Below are 18710 nucleotides of genomic sequence, written 5' to 3' on the forward strand. Positions count from 1 at the left end.
CTTTATTGTAATGAGATGAAGATAATTCATTTTCATTGTGGTCCCCAAGGAAAGAAAGTACAAGTTATGAGGACACTCTTCAGGGAACTTGTTAATCAAAAATAGAATATTCAACAGGAATACTGAGCAATCTAAAATTGGCAACGTGTGGATACTGAATATAACTGGTTTTTTTAATACTTTATTGGAATAAACAGTATTTCATACAATGCATCTCCAGAAATCTACTTCCCAGTGGCAAATGTCCATGGTTGCAGCGTGCAGTCTTACGTTAGGAAACCCGTATTACAGTAAAATTATGAACCAGAGTAGGCGTTGCTTTTTTCATTTGATAGGCATGGCTTATCAATATCTATGGCCATAGTTCCCTCTAAGCTGAGCAGTGAGCAATCGCTCACTTAAAAATCATCAACTCAGAGTTTTCCAAACCTGCCCAGAAGCCGAGAGGGAAAGAGTGAGAGGGAAGGAGAGAGAGAGGAAGAGAGAGAAACAGATAGAAAAAAGAGAGGAAGGAAAAGAGAAAGAAAAAGAATGGGAGTAAGGAAGAGAGAAAGAAAATCAAAATCTAGTTTGAAACTAGCTCAACTATTTAAGTGGCATTTTGATATTGATAGAGTTGCCCTATTATGAGCTCACTGTTATAGACACACAGTACAGTATTTTATTTTGAAATTCTCTGAGGCAAAACAGGGTGGGTTTTTTGTTTGTTTGTTTGTTCATTATTTATTTATTTATTTATTTATTATTTCTGTGCCGCCCAGTCCCAAAGAGACTACCGCTCAGACACTATACTTTTCCACCCACCCCCCAAAAAATTAGAGGGAACACTGTCTATGACTATATCAGAAAAGGTCTTATGACCTCCTTCTGACTCAATTCACCTTCAAGGCCATTCTCAATTTATACCGCAACAGGATTTTCTTCCACTTGTTTGTTGATCTTGGTTTTATTTCTATTGCATTTTCTGTGTAAAATGATATTTTATCAGGGAACAAAGTCAGTAAGGTGAAAACTACTCCTGGGGACTTTGATGTTCCCTTCCATGTTGAAATTGAATGTTGAAATAGGGAAAGAGACAGCAAATAATATCTCAAATCTGTAATTTATTACAATTTTGGTGAGGGTGGATTTGCTGGATACCATCTCTCTTTACACTGAAACATGTTGTAGAATCAATGTTGACATGAATTCTAGACTTATGATACTGCTCAAAGAGCAGGTGGAAGTTGTTGTTGAAGAGCATTCGGAAGCTATAGCTGGTGTAGAATGCTGCAGCATGGACAGTTATTGGGGCCCAAAGAATGTTCCATTTAAAACCACTACACCATGAGCTCATTGGCTACCAGTTTGCTTTGGGGTGCAATTCAAGATATTGATTATCATCTTTGAAGTCTTTCATGGTGTGGGTCCTGTTACTTGAGGGGCCAATTTATCTTAGTAGGATTGGCCCATCCCACTTGTTCCAGCATTGGAGACATGCAATGGGTCCCATTGTCCCAAGTATTCCAGCTGGCGGGTTCCAAGAGAAGACCCTTCTCTGTCATTGCACCTGCCCTCTGGAACATTTTGTTTCTCGAGGAGGGGTCAGTTCAACCCTCCCAACCTTCCATAAGAGCCTAAAGACCTGGCTCTGATAGTTAGCTCAGGGCTCCAATGGGGGAGCATCACAGTGGAGGTATTTGGTAGATTAACAACAGATCTCACCTCCCCTTCTATTCTGCTCCTGTCTTGCCCAGGGTTTTTTCTACCCTTCCATTACGTATCCAAAATGTTCAACCTTTTGTGATTAATGCATCCATCCAGGGAGTAGCATTTTGCTCCATCTCCAATGAATTACTTTCGAAGTGCAAAGTTTTGCAAAATGCAAAGGAACAGCAAATATAAAGAGCAAGGAGTTTGGGAGGACTACTGCTGAAAAGAGAATTCTCCATGTGCATTTCGTTTAAACTTTTTCATGTTGAGGGTCAGGAGCATTTGCTCCCAATGTAAATGTTGTGTAAATTCTACCTGAAGTAGACAGACCCAGACATACTAGAATAGGTACATGAATATGTTAAAATGCATAATAAAGCTCATTACATTTCCAAATTTTTGGAAATGTAACCATCTCAATTGTGATGGAGAACATACCAAGGAAAAACTTGATTGTGGATCGGTCCCTTCAAAATTAATTGCAAGCATGATGAATAAGAAGCCAAACAGTTTGGTATGATGAAGTGTTTTCAGAAATTGTTTTATTTTACTTCCCAATTATGCTTCATTTTCCAAACTGATCTACCAGAAGAAAGAAGAGAACTGTTTCCTATTTGTTATTTTGCAGCAATGCCTGCTTACGATGCTCACTGTTAATAGGTGAATCTCTGCTCATTTGGCAAGAAATAAAGATGGCTGCATAAAGCCATCTTTATAAACCTTCACAGATTTAATATCGGCGCCCTGAAATTGTCCCAATTAATCATTCCCCAGCTGGGGGCATGTAAAAATCAGTAGCCAGAGAGCCCTCACCTACCTGTATCATAAACATTTCCACTTTGCAAGAATTTGCAAAGAGAATTTTCTGAGAATTTTCACAGCAAATACAAACTGAAAAACTGCCAACCTCTTTGCATTTTCAGCAGGCAATGAAGTCCAGTGGGGAGAAGGAACAATAAAATAGATACAAGCCACCTAATGTTTTGGCTGAGCTAAAGATAAATTGACTAAACTGCCCAGCCTAAATATTAGTGTGGGAACAGCACCAAATATCTGGGTGGAAATATAGCAAATTTGCTAATATGGCAAAGTATGTGCTTTTAAAAGAAAATGAAAAATACACTCTTAATCGAAATCTTATTTTAAATATTACTCAAACCTTCTTTGCAAGGCTTCAAGCTTATTTCTACACTCATGGTGACTTATACAATTAATCCATTTAAATCTAAAAGGGCAATGCTGAGGAAATGTGTAGAAGTACAAACCACTTAAAGTAACCCATACTGTACATAAATTATATTAAGGGCTTGCAGCTGAACTTTTAGAGTTTCAACATTCTCATTTTATAATGGCACATGTCTTTGGGAGATATTTAAGAGATTATAACCATCCTGCTATAATTTCATGCACATGATTTAGTACATAGTGTGGAATATTCTAAAGGTTAAAGCAGTGTTTCCCAACCTTGGCCACTTGAAGATATTTAGACTTCAACTCCCAGAATTCCCCAGCCAGCGAGTGCTGGCTGGGGAATTCTGGGAGTTGAAGTCCAGATATCTTCAAGTGGCCAAGGTTGGGAAACATTGGGTTAAAAAACACCATATATTATTTTACTGGCAGCCATTGTTTTGCAAACTGGATCCAGGTTTCCTGTGAGTCACTCTCAATTCTGCTCTGATTTCCCTCTTCTGCACCCAGATCCTTAGTAATTTCCTCATGGCCCCATGAATCCCACTGTTCCTCAGGCTGTATATGAAAGGATTGAGCATGGGGATCACCACAGTGTAGAATATTGAAGCCGTCCTCAACCTAGAACCAGAATAAGTGGAGGACGGGCGGATGTAGGTGCTTATCAGAGTCCCATAGAACAAGCCAACAGTAGTGATGTGCGCAGTGCAAGTGGAGAAGGCTTTGTACTTCCCAGAAGCTGAAGGGACTTTCAACACCTTCAACATAATCAATAGGTAGGAGAGAAGGATGAATATAAGGGGCCCGAGCATGGTTGCAGTCCCTTCGATCATGAGCAATGTTTCAGCAGAAGAGGTGTCTGAGCAGGAAAGTTTGAGCAAAGGATGGAGGTCACAGAAGAAATGGGGGATCTCCCGGGAGCCACAGAAAGAAAAATTAGCTATTGTAAACACATATAATAGGCCTTGGGAAAAAGAGAGGAGCCAAGATCCAGCAGCCAAGATCAGGCAGTGCTTGTAGCTCATGATTATAGAGTAATGAAGTGGTCGGCAGATAGCCACGTAGCGGTCATATGCCATGGAGGCCAGGAGAAAGTTATCACTGGTACAAAAGACCACAAAGAAATACATTTGACTGAGGCATCCACTATAGGATATGGTGTTTTTCTGGGAGATCAAGATTTGCAACATCTTGGGTACAGCATTGGAACTGAATCCCAGGTCAGCCAATGATAGATGACTGAGAAAGAAATACATGGGGGCATGAAAAAGGTCACTGCTGAAGAAGATCAGCAGCATGATCAAGAGGTTCCCCAGTAAGATAAGCAGGTACATGCTGAGGAAGACAGGGAAGAGAAGTCCCCTGAACTCTGGTGAGGTGGAGAAACCCAGGAGAATGAATCCTGCAAAGTTGGTGTTGTTCTTCGGTTCTGTTTCCATGGCACATCTGAAAATGAGAATAAGCGGGATTATATCATTGCTCCTTCCATTTTACGAATGTAAAACTGAATAATCTCATGGGCTAAGATCCTTCACTGGATACTGCTGGGAATGACATTGACTGTTCAGCAACCCACAACCTGCTGATTCCAAGGGGCAATAAATTAACAATCATGGGCTTCCCAAGGTATGCCCATGTTACACCAACACTCCGCAGTCTGCATTGGCTGCCGATCAATATCCGTCACAATTCAAAGTGTTGGTTATGACCTATAAAGCCCTTCATGGCATCGGACCAGAATATCTCCGGGACCGCCTTCTGCCGCACAAATCCCAGCGGCCGGTTAGGTCCCACAGAGTTGGCCTTCTCTGGGTCCCGTCGACTAAACAATGTTGTTTGACGTCCCAGGGAAAGAGCCTTCTTTGTGGCGGCCCCGACCCTCTGGAACCAGCTCCCCCCGGAGATCAGAACTGCCCCCACCTTCCTTGCCTTTCGTAAACTCCTTAAAACCCACCTCTGTCGTCAGGCATGGGGGAACTGATATAACTTCCCCAGGCCTATATTGTTTATGTATGGTATGTTGTGTGCATGTTTTTTTAAATTATGGGTTTTTAGTTTTAATTATTAGATTTGTATTCTACATTGTTTTTTCTATTACTGTTGTGAGCCGCCCCGAGACTACGGAGAGGGGCGGCATACAAATGTAATAAATAAATAAATAAACAAACAAACAAACAAATAAATAAATAAATAAATTTAGCATTTAGACTTATATATCACTTCATAGTGTTTTACAGCCCTCTCTAAGCAATTTACAGAATCAGCCTATTGCCCCCAACAATCTGGGTCCCCATTTTACCCACCTTGGAAGGATCAAAGGCTGAGTCAACCTTGAACCGGTGGTGAGATTTGAACTGCTGAACTACAGCTAGCAGTTAGCTGAAGTAGCCTGCAGTGCTGCACTCTAACCACTGGGCCACCCCAGCTCTTTTTACTCAAACAATTTACTCAGTATTCCTTTTCTGACCATCACCCTACTGGCTTTTTGTCTATGAGACTGTAAATCTCAGATTACCTCCTTCTGCTTTTGGTTTTAGCCATGCGTGTTCAGAGCATTTGCTTTATGACTCTCCACCTGATATGGTACAGTTAGTAAGATACTGTGTTTTGCCTACCCTTACCACTGACTTCCTTAAATCTTCCTTAAATCTCAGTTACATCACTACGCATTACTCAGGTGAGATTCTTGATGGTCCTGCACAAAGACCAGTGCCCTACTTCAGGTTCTGCAATACATCTATGTAGAACCATGAGCTAATGTCATTTTAATTCAGTCTTTCTATAGGTACTGTGTAACTCAGTCTGAGCCTGATGGAATAACTGGAGATGGGGAAAAGTAGTAGAATATATATGGAGATAGGGTAGGCATTGAATTCTAAACCGATCACATTCCTATGAGATGATCTTTTTGCAGATCCCAGTGAATGCATGGTATGAAATGGAACAAGCTGTACATCATTAGGTTCTGTAAGGACAATTCTGGCTTGCATGGAGAACAAGTGCAAATTGGAATCAGATGGATAACAGAGGAGTCCATCCAGTGAAATAAAGTAAATTCCATCAATGGATTACTAAAATCAAAATCATGATTGGAGCTCAATATATGAAGTTAAATATAGTGCTCAAAAAAAATAAAGGGAACACTCAAATAACACATCCTAGATCTAAATGAATGAAATATTCTCACTGAATATTTCATTTGCACAACTATTCCATTTGCACAACAGCATGTGAAATTGATTGTCAATCAGTGTTTCTTTCTAAGTGGACAGTTTGATTACACAGAAGTTTGATTTACTTGAAGTTATATTCTCTTTTTTAAGTGTCCCCGCTTTTTTTTTAAAAAAAAGTGTATTTCAGTGTTGGTGAAAAGCTTCAAATGTGCAAACGACCTCTATTTCCCCATGTGTCTGATTGATCTAACTGTATATATATAATATTCTTCACCCTTTTAAATGGGGCATTTTCATTTTCACAGAAAATCAAGTGAAGATTTTGCCCCAATCAGGATGGTGTTTCTGTCCCATAGCAGAGGGGAATGCATGCCAAGTTTCCTAGTTACAATTGCTATTGACTGTTTTTCCTACTTAATTTAATTGCCATCTGTATAGATACAACAAGGTGTGGATTTTAAGAAAATCAGTGTGAAGTTTCCATCCAGATAAAGAGCCTATTCCAAATGTAAATAGCTATTTTGTTTCCTGAAAACTAAAAGCTCACATTGAATACTACAGAATGTGCAGAGATTTGACAGAGATACAATGCCAAATTAACTCAGCATGATACAGAAGGGGCTTAAGCATCCTGAGAAGGAAAAACATTAAGGCATTTATTGAGGGGGGGAAAACTTGGGGATTGTAAACTTCACAGACAATATTGACTAAAGATAACACTCACTGGATCTCAGTTCATGAAAATTAATCATTGGTTTCTGAAATATAATATATGGTAGGGAATTTTAATCATTTGCTGCAAAGCTTTCATTTTGTATCACTAAACAGTCAACATCTGCACATCTGAGAAAATTAGTTGAAATATTTAGTCTCACTTTGTTGAATCTCAGCAGTCTGACAAAGCCAAGCCTGGATGCTTGCTGGATGGTCAAATGAAGTACAGAAAAAGCAAAATCGTTAGTACTCTCCAGCATGGAGGCAAAACATGGATGATCAGGGAAGAGGATTTTGGTTTCAAAATGGTCAAACAGATATGAGAGTTTCTTACTATCTGTAAATGAAAATGGACAAGAGAGAGAGAAAAACATGCCAGGTGAGAAGATCTAAGGTTGGAGAACCATCTTTCTTAGCACTGGAAGTCATGCAAAATAGCCATAAAGATCTCACCAACCATGGAGGTGTTCAGTGAATAGGAACATCTTGCAAAACTGAACCTCAATTTCATTCATTGCCCAGAAAAGAAACAGAAGAGAATATAAAGGTGGTATGAAACTTAGTGAGAATGTCAGTGGTATGAGCTTTGGTTTCCATGGAAGAAAATAGTAAGATCTGCAGGGATCTTGTTAAAGAAACATCTACCGGATTGTTGAGATTCAGTAATGTGAAATCCCCAGACCCACTAGCTGAATTCCCAACCTATGCCTTAGCACAGTGTTTTTCAACCAGTGTGCCGCGGCACACTAGTGCGCCGCGAGACATGGTCAGGTGTGCCGTGAAGCTCAGAGAGAGAAAGAAAGGAAAAGAGAGAGAAAGAAAGAGAGAAAGAGAGAGAAAGAGTGAGCGAGTGAGAAAGAGAAATAGAGAGAGAGAGAGAAAGCAAGAGAGAGAGAAAGAGAACAAGAAAAAGAAAGCAAGAGAGAGAGAAAGAGAGGGAGGGAAGGAGAGAGAGAGAGAAAGACATAGAGGGAGGTAGGGAGTGAGTGAGAAAGAGCAAAAAAGAGAGGAAGGAAGGAAGAGAAAGAAAGAGGGATGGAGAGAGAGAGAGAGAAAGAGAAAGGGAGAGAAAGAGGGAGGGAGAGAGAAATAGAGTGAAAGGGAGGAAGAGAGAGAGAGAGAGAATTTTTTTGTCCAAACTTTTTTTAGCCACTCCCCCCCCGCTCAATGTGCCCCAGGGTTTCATAAATGTAAACAATGTGCCACAGCTCAAAAAAGGTTGAAAATCACTGCCTTAGCAGATGAAAGCTTATACAGTAATACCTCATGATACGAACTTAATTGGTGCAAGGAGGAGGTTCGTAAGACGAAAGGTTCGCAAGACGAAACATTGTTTCCCATAGGAAACAATGTAAAATCAATTAATCCATGCAACCAAAAAAACCCCCGCAAAAAAACGGCTTTCGGCGACTGCTGGGAAGCCGCGCGGCTGTTTTAAAAGGTGACAGCCGGCCTGGGGGGCTTCCCAGCACCCCCCCAAACCCGGGTTCGGGGTTCGGGGGTGCTGGCAAGCCCACCAGGCCGGCTGCGACCTTTTAAAACAGCCGCGCCGCTTCCCAGCTGTCTCTTGAAGCCGAACGCTAAAGCCGAACTTCCGCGTTTGGCTTCGGGAGACAGCTGGGAAGCGGCGCGGCTGTTTTAAAAGGTCGCAGCCGGCCTGGGGGGCTTCCCAGCACCCCCCGAACCCTGAACCTGGGTTCGGGGGGTGCTGGAAAGCCCCCCAGGCCGGCTGCGACCTTTTAAAACAGCCGCGCCGCTTCCCAGCTGTCTCCTGAAGCCGAACACCAAAGCCGAACTTTCGCCTTCGGCTTCGGGAGACAGCTGGGATGCCGCGCGGCTGTTTTAAAAGGTGACAGCCGGGCTGGGGGGCTTCCCAGCAACCTCCCGAACCAAACCCGGGGTTCAGAAAAAATTTGCCTCTTCTTACGAACTTTGTTCGAGTTACGAACCGGCGTTCGGGAGGCTTCTGGGAAGCCCCGCCGCCCGGCTGTCACCTTTTAAAACAGCCGTGCGGCTTCCCAGCAGTCTCCGAACGCCGGTTCGTAACTCGAAAAAAGTTCGTAAGAAGAGGCAAAATTTTTCTGAACCCCGGGTTCATATCACGAGTTGTTCGTAAGACGAGGGGTTCGTATCTTGAGGTAATACTGTACTGTACTCCAGCTGGGGTAGGAGGGTAACAGAAGCAGAAATGGGAGAATACAATAGAGACATAGTTTCAATGAAAGTTGTACCAATGTCAAATATCAATCAGCAGAAATTTCCAGGCACATATGACCAGTAAGTAAATGATTGGTAGAGATCAGCCTACCAGTTTTGAAGGGTACCAGATGGAAGAGGTCCAGGTAGCCTCTACTCTCCATATGGCATGCTCTCTACCCTTGAAAGTCATCTTTAGATGTCAATTTAATTAAAATATTTTGAAAGCAAATTGTCCCACATGACACATGTTGGAAGCCTTTGGGGCCCTTTTGATTTGCTACAGTGGTTTATTATGAAACAACATAGGTGAATGTGATTGGAGAGTAGAGGCTACTTGGACATTTACAGATATTGGCAAAAAAGAATCAAAACACAAAATACAAGCTTGCAAGACACGGCCTTGCAGATGACCTTGCAGAAATCTCCTCTTCTTCATTCTTTCAGTGTCACTCTGTTCATCAATTACTTCACCACTGCAAGAATATAGAATTATCCCAAAGATGAAACTGGCTTCTGACATCCAAACTCTCATTATAAACAATTCATTATGCAAAATAGACCAGTCAGGCAGCATATATAAAGATTCCGGCAGCCCTGGCCAAAAGCATGTTTTGAAGGTGAAGCTACTATGAAAGAGTGATGTTAGGTCATACAGGAAGTCCTAATTTAGGACACAGTTGAGGCTAACATTGCTGCTGCTAAGCGAGACATAGAAACATAGAAACATAGAAGACTGACGGCAGAAAAAGACCCCATGGTCCATCTAGTCTGCCCTTTTACTATTTCCTGTATTTTATCTTACAATGGATATATGTTTATCCCAGGCATGTTTAAATTCGGTTACTGTGGATTTACCAACCACGTCTGCTGGAAGTTTGTTCCAAGGATCTACTACTCTTTCAGTAAAATAATACTTTCTCATGTTGCCTTTGATCTTTCCCCCAACTAACTTCAGATTGTGTCCCCTTGTTCTTGTGTTCACTTTCCTGTTAAAAACACTTCCCTCCTGAACCCTATTTAACCCTTTAACATATTTAAATGTTTCGATCATGTCCCCCCTTTTCCTTCTGTCTTCCAGACTATACAGATCGAGTTCATTAAGTCTTTCCTGATACGTTTTATACTTCAGACCTTCCACCATTCTTGTAGCCCGTCTTTGGACCCGTTCAATTTTGTCAATATCTTTTTGTAGGTGAGGTCTCCAGAACTGAACACAGTACTCCAAATGTGGTCTCACCAGCGCTCTATATAAGGGGATCACAATCTCCCTCTTCCTGCTTGTTATACCTCTAGCTATGCAGCCAAGCATCCTACTTGCCTTTCCTACCGCCCGACCACACTGCTCACCCATTTTGAGACTGTCAGAAATCACTACCCCTAAATCCTTCTCTTCTGAAGTTTTTGCTAACACAGAACTGCCAATGCAATACTCAGATTTAGGATTCCTTTTCCCCAAGTGCATTATTTTACATTTGGAAACATTAAACTGCAGTTTCCATTGCTTTGACCATTTATCTAGTAACGCTAAATCATTTACCATATTACAGACCCCTCCAGGAATATCAACCCTATTGCACACTTTAGAGTCATCGGCAAATAGGCAAACCTTCCCTACCAAACCTTCCCCTATGTCACTCACAAACATATTAAAAAGAATAGGACCCAGAACAGACCCTTGTGGCACACCGCTTGTAACCTGTCTCTGCTCAGAATACTCGCCATTAACAATAACTCTCTGATGTCTATGCTTCAGCCAGCTTGAAATCCACTGAACTATCCAGGGATTAAGTCCAATCTTCACTAATTTATCTATCAGCTCTTTATGTGGAACCGTATCAAAGGCTTTGCTGAAGTCCAGATAGGCAATATCCATGGCACCACCTTGATCCAACACCTTTGTGACATAGTCAAAGAACTCAATGAGATTAGTCTGACACGATTTGCCTTCAGTAAAGCCATGCTGATTTGGGTCCAATAAGTTATTGTTTTTTAGATGCTGATTTATCCTCTTTTTGAGTAGAGTCTCCATCATTTTAACTACAACTGATGTCAAGCTAACTGGCCTGTAGTTTCCAGCTTCTTCTCTACTGCCCTTCTTGTGGATAGGCACAACACTGGCCATTCTCCAATCCTCAGGAACATCTCCTGTTAACAGGGATTGGTTAAACAAATCAGTCAGGGGGGTAGCAATGACAGATCTGAGTTCTTTAAGAACTCTGGGATGGATGCCATCTGGACCCATTGCCTTATTTATCTTTAATCTTTCAAGTTCTTCTAAGACATCGGCTTCTAAGATCACTGGAGCTGAATCCGTACAGCTGGAAGCAGTGCTATATCCCTCTATAGTATTATTTTGTAAGGTGTCTTTTGAGAAAACTGAACAGAAGTAGCTATTGAAATGGTCAGCGATCTCCTTATTCCCATCAATGCATGTATTATTCCCGGTACTAAGCTTTGTGATGCTGCAGTTTTTCTTCTTCCTATCACTAATATATCTGAAGAAGGTTTTATCCCCCTTCTTTACAGATTTTGCTATTTCTTCCTCTTTTGAGGCTTTAGCAGCATATATTATCTGTTTCGCCTCCTTCTGTCTCATTTTATACACCTCTCTATCAGCTATACTTCCAGACTCTTTATACCTCCTATAGGCAGCCTTTTTTTCATTGACTATAGCCCTTACATCATTGCTAAACCATAGCGGTTTCTTCTTCCTTTTACCTTTAGTTACTTGCTTTACATAAAGTCTTGTGGCTTTTAAGATGGCCTTTTTTAATACAGTCCACTGGGTGCTCGCTCCTGCCATTTTATCCCTCCCCTTTAATTCATTATTTAAATATTCCCCCATTGCATTAAAATTTGTTTTTCTGAAATCCAATACTTTGGTTGCAGTATAGGATTGCTCACAATCAGTTTTTACATCAAACCACAAACATAGATGGTCGCTGCAACCTAAATTTTCTCCCACCTTGACCTCTGAAACCCGATTCCCATTTGTAAAAACTAAATCTAGAATATTCTCCCCTCTAGTTGGTGTCTTAACTAGCTGTGCCATAGCTGCTCCTGTAAAGGCCTCTACTATATTCTTACTTTTGCATGTAAGGGCACTGGGGATATTCCAGTCAACATCAGGCATGTTGAAATCACCCATAACCACAATATCTCCCTTTACTGCCATTAGGGTAATCTCATCCACCATCTTGTTGTCATGTTCCTCAGATTGCCCTGGAGGCCTATAGATCACCCCAATTCTAATGACAGAACCGTCTTTATTTTGCATGCAAATCCAGAGGGTCTCCAGATCTTTACATGTATTTTGAATTAGTATTGTTTTTAGACTTTCTTTAACATAAATGGCTACTCCACCTCCCCTTCTCTCTATTCTATCCTTCCTATACAGTGTATATCCTGGTATGGATATTTCCCATTCATTGGAATCCTTAAACCATGTCTCAGTTATGGCAACCAGATCCAAATTATCTCTAGATATTATGGCCATTAACTCACAGAGCTTGTTGCTCAAGCTTCGAGCATTCGTGCACATTACCCGAAGAACATTATTTTCATTATTAGTTTGCCCCTTATCATCAACAACTACATCTATTTTATTTTCAGCTCCCTTTTCATAAGCTTCCAGAAACTGATGTATCCTCATTGGTCGGGGACAGAAATCCTCCACATCTGGTACATCTCTGTCCCCTTTACCTAGTTTAAATGCCTGTCCAAAAAAGCTCTGAATTCCTCACCGAGCACCTGGGTACCTCTGTATGATGGATGCAAACCATCCCTCTTAAACAACTCCCTATTAGACCATCTACTGACATCATGACTTACATAACCAAAACCTTCAGCTTTACACCACTGCCTTAACCACACATTAAACTCTCTGATACAACTTGTTTTACCCTCCTGGCCACAAACTGGTAACACCTCTGAGAAAGTCACGGAATCAGTTATTTTACCCAGCTCCACACTTAGACTTTGAAAATCTCTTTTTACTACATTAACATTTCTCTGGGACAGATCGTTTGTGCCAAGATGCACCACCACATCAACTTTATTACCTTTACTCACAGCCCTGACAATGTTTGTAATCCGCCTGCTGTCCCTGTGGGCAGTGGCTCCTGGAAGACACCTCATCACCTTCACCACATCCTTCCTCTGTCCCAAATCAACACCTCTGACAATCGAGTCACCCACAAGAACATGTGTCCTCTCTTTATTTCTACTAACTGGACTTGGTTTGGTGACACTATGTTCCTCATTTACAACAACTTCTCCTTTGAACATCCCCTCATTCTCCGCCTGAGGGGCCTTGCTAATATCGAGACATTTGTTAAGTGAACGTTGTCCCATTTTACGACCTTTCTTGGCCACAGTTCTTAAGTGAATCACTTCAGTTGATAGGTTAGTAACCCAGTTATTAAGTAAATCTGGTTTCCATATTGACTTTGCTTGTGAGAAGGTCACAAAAGAGGACCGCATGACTTTGTGACAGAGCTACAGTCACAAGTATGAACCAGTCACCAAGCATCTGAATTTTGATCCACATGATCATGGGGATGTTGCAAAGGTTGTAACTGTGAAAAACAGCCATAACTCACATTTTAAATGAACTAAAATTCAATTTCTGATCCAGGATATTCTTTCTGGATAGCTCACAGTAGCCAAGCATGCTTTATCTCATTCGATATTTTGTAAGACAAATAGAATTTTTCAAATCATCAACTGACACTGAGAGCATATGCATCAAGGACAAATTCCTTGTCTGTCCATTCACACTTGGCCAATAAAGAATTATATTCTGTTCTGATTCTCCAAAGAGAAAATTGGACCCCATGTACCTTTGATCATTGATTGACCTTCTCCCACTTCAAGAAATAGCTCTCAGCTTATAGTTGTCTTCTTTTTTTCCTCTATGAAACTGCACATGGATACATGGAGAGACATAGCTTCCCGGGACTTGTTTGATATTTATTTATTCATTGGATTCACGTGCTGCCCATCTTGTTAATCCTAATTCTGTCCGACACAGGCAATATTTTTTAAAAAGAACCAAGTATGTCTAAGGAAGTGTTACCGCAGCCCTTTAATCTCTATTTTCTCTATCCTTTGAAATTCAAATAAGCTAGCAGTGGACCATTTTAATCAAAATGAGATTTCAACAAAATTTGAATAGAACAGAACAACAGCGCCCCCTTATGTATCTGTGCCTTATAGTTGCAGTATAGTACAATACTGTACAGAACTTCTTTAAAATCAATCCTTTTTTGCTTTAATTTTTCAAGCACGTTCATCCCTTTATTTTCAGAAGAGGTGTGAGGAACTCCATTAAGGAGATGGATTCGGAAGGTCCTAAATTAATTTCTGATTGCTCAGATAGATTATTGGAATGGCCATACATCATTCATGGGAAGACTCCACTGAAAGCTAACGTTTCTAATCAGATGCTTGCTATACAGTTAAGAGGATATCTTGTTGACTTCTTAGAACCATTCAGATTCAGGGTCCAAGGTACTCCTACATTTTGGAGTCCAACTTCACAGCAGAGTTCTCTGCAAACATTTTTAAACTGAAGTTTCTTCTCTGCCAATGTACTGAATGCAGGATATGTTGCTTAACAATAATATATAGGGAAATTTGACCTGGATTTTAATAGAACACAAAGTAGAGATGGGCATAGATTAGAGTAGATTAGCTTTATTGGATTTATATGCCACCCCTCTCCGTGGACTCAGGGCGGCTCACAACAATGGTAAAAAACAATACATAGTAACAAATCTAATATTTAGCAATCTAAATTACAGTTTTAGGTTTAAAAATCCAAAAGAAACCCCAATATATAAAAAACAAGCACACAGTCGAATTATACACAGAAACTACATGGGCAAGGGGGAGATGTTTCAATTCCCCCATGCCTGACGGCAGAGGTGGGTTTTAAGGAGTTTCCGAAAGGCAAGGAGGATGGGGGCAATCCTAATCTCTGGGGGGTGCTGGTTCCAGATGATCGGAGCCACCACAGAGAAGGCTCTTCCCCTGGGTCCCACCAGATGACATTGTTTAGTCGACAGGACCCGGAGAAGGCCCACTCTGTGGGACCTAACCGGTCGCTGGGATTCATGCGGCAGAAGGCGGTCCCGGAGATATTCTGGTCCGATGCCATGTAGGGCTTTATAGGTCATAACCAACAGCTGTACAATGCTTTTAGATTGCAATAATACAGCCCTCCCACCTTGCATTCCATATAGGCTAGCCCTGTGGTATGATCAATTTGACTTGGGGATTTAATTTAGTGTTGAGAGAGAATAAATTCAGACAAGAAGTGAAAACACATACACACACAACCCTGATACAGAACCAGGTAATACTGTGTGAAATTCCAACCCCATAGACCTAGACAGCTGGCAAGAGACTTTTGGTTTCCAAAATGTGGATTCTGGATTAGCATAAACTTAATCAACAAACTGTCCCTTAGTATGATGTGTGAAGCTTATTATTGTCTGTCAGCCTAAACAACTTCCACTTGATACTTGTGAGTATAAAACGGAAGGGTGCATACATCAAACATGATCTGTTCCCATTTTAAATATCTTCTGACATGGAATTGATTTTCTTTTATTTACTTTTCACCAAACTTACACAAACAAACATCCATACATATGCTATATTATCAAAACATCCATAGTTATCATTTATATCCAAAATATCATAAACATGTATCCTTAATTTGCCCCTTTTATATTTGTATCTCCTGTCTGCTTGCCTTCTATATTTCATGCTACTACCCTTCCTCTATCTCTCCCTTTCACTCTCCCTTCTTTCTCCCTGTCTACCTCTTTCCTATGTCCCTCCTGCATCTCTCTCTCCCCCCCTTCCCTTCCCTTCTAGTTCCTCTTCCTCTTATCTTTCTGAGTACATCTAATTTTAATCCATTTTATGGTTAGCAAATGGGCAGTTCAGAATCCTGACTTCATTCCAATATCAGAGCCAGTGTTCCCTCTAATTTTTTTGGGGGGGGTGGGCGGAAAAGTATAGTGTCTCAGCGGCAGTCCCTTTGGGACTGCGGGGGCACAGAAATAATAAATAAATAAATAAATAAGCAAACAAGCAAACAAGCAAACAAACAAACAAATAAAAAACCCACCCTGTTTTGCCTCAGAGAATTTCAAAATAAAATACTGTACTGTGTGTCTATAACAGTGAGCTCATAATAGGGCAACTCTATCAATATCAAAATGCCACTTAAATAGTTGGGCTAGTTTCAAACTAGATTTTGATTTTCTTTCTCTCTTCCTTACTCCCATTCTTTTTCTTTCTCTTTTCCTTCCTCTCTTTTTTCTATCTGTTTCTCTCTCTTCCTCTCTTCCTCTCTCTCTCCTTCCCTCTCACTCTTTCCCTCTCGGCTTCTGGGCAGGTTTGGAAAACTCTGAGTTGATGATGATTTTTAAGTGAGCGATTGCTCACTGCTCAGCTTAGAGGGAACTATGATCAGAGCTATTCTTAAACATATTTTATACATACATGCATACATGCATGCATACATACATACATGCATACAATATTTTTCTAGGTATATCTACTATTATTTTTAATGCTGCTTCTTTCCTCCTATTTTTGTCACCTGTGTCTACCACCTTTGATTTTCAACTGTCTTCCAAATTAATCACTTTAGCTTATCTTCCAGACATATTCATTATCTCTTATACCTTATCTGAAGAGAGTTAGAAATGGAGAGTTCACTAACTAAATGGAAATGCAAGACTAAAGAAAAGAATATGCCTGGCAATAGAAAGGAAAAATCACCTTATTGAGCTACTTTTACTCTTCACTCAGAGGTCAGATAAGGGACAGAAGAGCCCACTGTGACAATCCAAGTTAATCCTCAATGGGATGACATCCTAAGGAGGATATTTTCAATATTGGGCTTGAGATTGGAATATCAAAATAGGTATGAATTGCTAAAATTGATATTCTCCAAGTGAATGCTTTCATCCCATTTTTTGGAAATAACCCTGATACTCAATATAGAAAGTGAGACCTGGGTTTCTGTAATTTTTAAACAATTTTCAACTAGCTTTTCATTAATCATGGGTAAATACAAAAGGCCGCTAAAATGTTACTTGATTTTTGTTTTGTTTGCAGTTTTTTAAAAAGTTAGTCAATCTGTTAAAGCAAAAAAAAAAAGAAGGAGAACAGAAAATCAGATCTGTCAATTGAAGGTTTGTTTAAAGAAGATGCTTTATTTATCCCAATTAAGACTCTGGGGTTAAGAGTTGCTTGTTTATATAAAATAATGGGGTTATCTAGATAAATTTATCTATGACCTATAAAGCCCTTCGGACCAGAATATCTCCGAGACCGCCTTCTGCTGCACGAATCCCAGCGACCGATTAGGTCCCACAGAGTGGGCCTTCTCCGGGTCCCGTCAACTAAACAATGTCGTTTGGCGGGCCCCAGAGGAAGAGCCTTCTCTGTGGCGGCCCCTACTCTCTGGAACCAGCTCCCCCCAGAGATTAGAACTGCCCCTACCCTCCTTGCCTTTTGTAAACTCCTCAAAACCCACCTTTGTCGTCAGGCATGGGGGAATTGAGATATCTCCCCCGGGCCTATATAATTTATGTATGGTATGTTTGTAGGTATGTCTGCTTAAAAATGGGGTTTTTTAACTATTTTAAATTTTAAATTTTAAATTATTAGATTTGTCATGAACTGTTTTATTGTGTTGACAGCCGCCCCGAGTCTACGGAAAGGGGCGGCATACAAATCTAATAAATAAATAAATAAAATAATAAACTAATCAGCACATTTAATTTGGTCCAGAAAAAGGAGAACCCATTATAACATGGGGTTCACATTCTTCAGCACCAGCTGAAACTCCAAAGTATTTTAGGAAATAGAACATTCTCTTCAGTTTGGATTCTTTTAACAAAGCAAATGTTCTTTTTTTTAAAAAAAAAATGTTTCTGATTTCTAATCTATTCCCTGGAGCAATTCAAAAGGTTTATATTGAGCATTCAAAAGGTTTGGGCCAGAGCATCTCTGAGTTTTGCAATATCTAGTTGATCTTCATCCAGTTCAGAAAACTATGCCAGATCAGATCTGGCTGACCCATTGATGAGAGATCCCCAAGGCATGTTAACATTGTAGGATAGACCAGGAAGTTAAAACAGCAAGCTAAAAAGTAACAACAATGAACCACTTCTATATTGTTCCCAACAAAATTGCATATATATGGTCACTAGGTGCTCAACTCAATAGAAGAATTACTTTGTCATAACATAATATTTCTGTCCTGTCTATAGGGACAGGCATTCTTAAATTAACCTCTGGTTCCATTGTTCAAAAACATCCTTCAATATGCCCAATGTTAAAATATTTTTCTCCATTCTGTATCAGTAAGTCAAATTTAAATGTTGTTCTCCTTATCTTGGTTCCTTTTGGTTCCCTCTAGTGTTCAACCTTCAGAATCTCAGCCTATCTTTTAAAAAAAAAACCAGAGTTCAAAACAAAAGCATTTACACACAGAAAGGATTCTTATTATTAATTCCAAAATCTTATTTCACATTCATTAGAACCCTTAGTCTATCTTCACACTGTTTTCAAAGTCACTTGTTAAGATGGGCGGCATATAAATTAAATGAATTCACTTTCCAAAATCAAAGTTCTAATCATCCTTTTGCTGTTCATTCCAAAATAATTTTAAGGCTTTAAACCTGAATTCAAAACTTATTTTGCTAAGCAGAACTT

General features: G+C 40.3%; 1 protein-coding gene across 1 annotated transcript; it reads right to left on the bottom strand.

Moving 5' to 3' along the window:
• Positions 1–3302: 3302 nt before the first annotated feature.
• On the bottom strand, positions 3303–4319 carry LOC139159489 (olfactory receptor 1L4-like). The gene has a single exon (XM_070736805.1). It carries the CDS (start codon positions 4317–4319, stop codon positions 3303–3305), a length of 1017 nt encoding a protein of 338 aa, XP_070592906.1.
• Between the last annotated feature and the right edge of the window lie 14391 nt (positions 4320–18710).

The sequence above is a fragment of the Erythrolamprus reginae genome, chromosome 2 (genome assembly GCF_031021105.1).
Source record: "Erythrolamprus reginae isolate rEryReg1 chromosome 2, rEryReg1.hap1, whole genome shotgun sequence".
Lineage (NCBI taxonomy): Eukaryota > Metazoa > Chordata > Lepidosauria > Squamata > Dipsadidae > Erythrolamprus > Erythrolamprus reginae.

Excerpts from the sequence above, each read along its gene's own strand:
- LOC139159489 (XM_070736805.1), bottom strand. The coding sequence starts at position 4,319 with ATGGAAACAGAACCGAAGAACAACACCAACTTTGCAGGATTCATTCTC.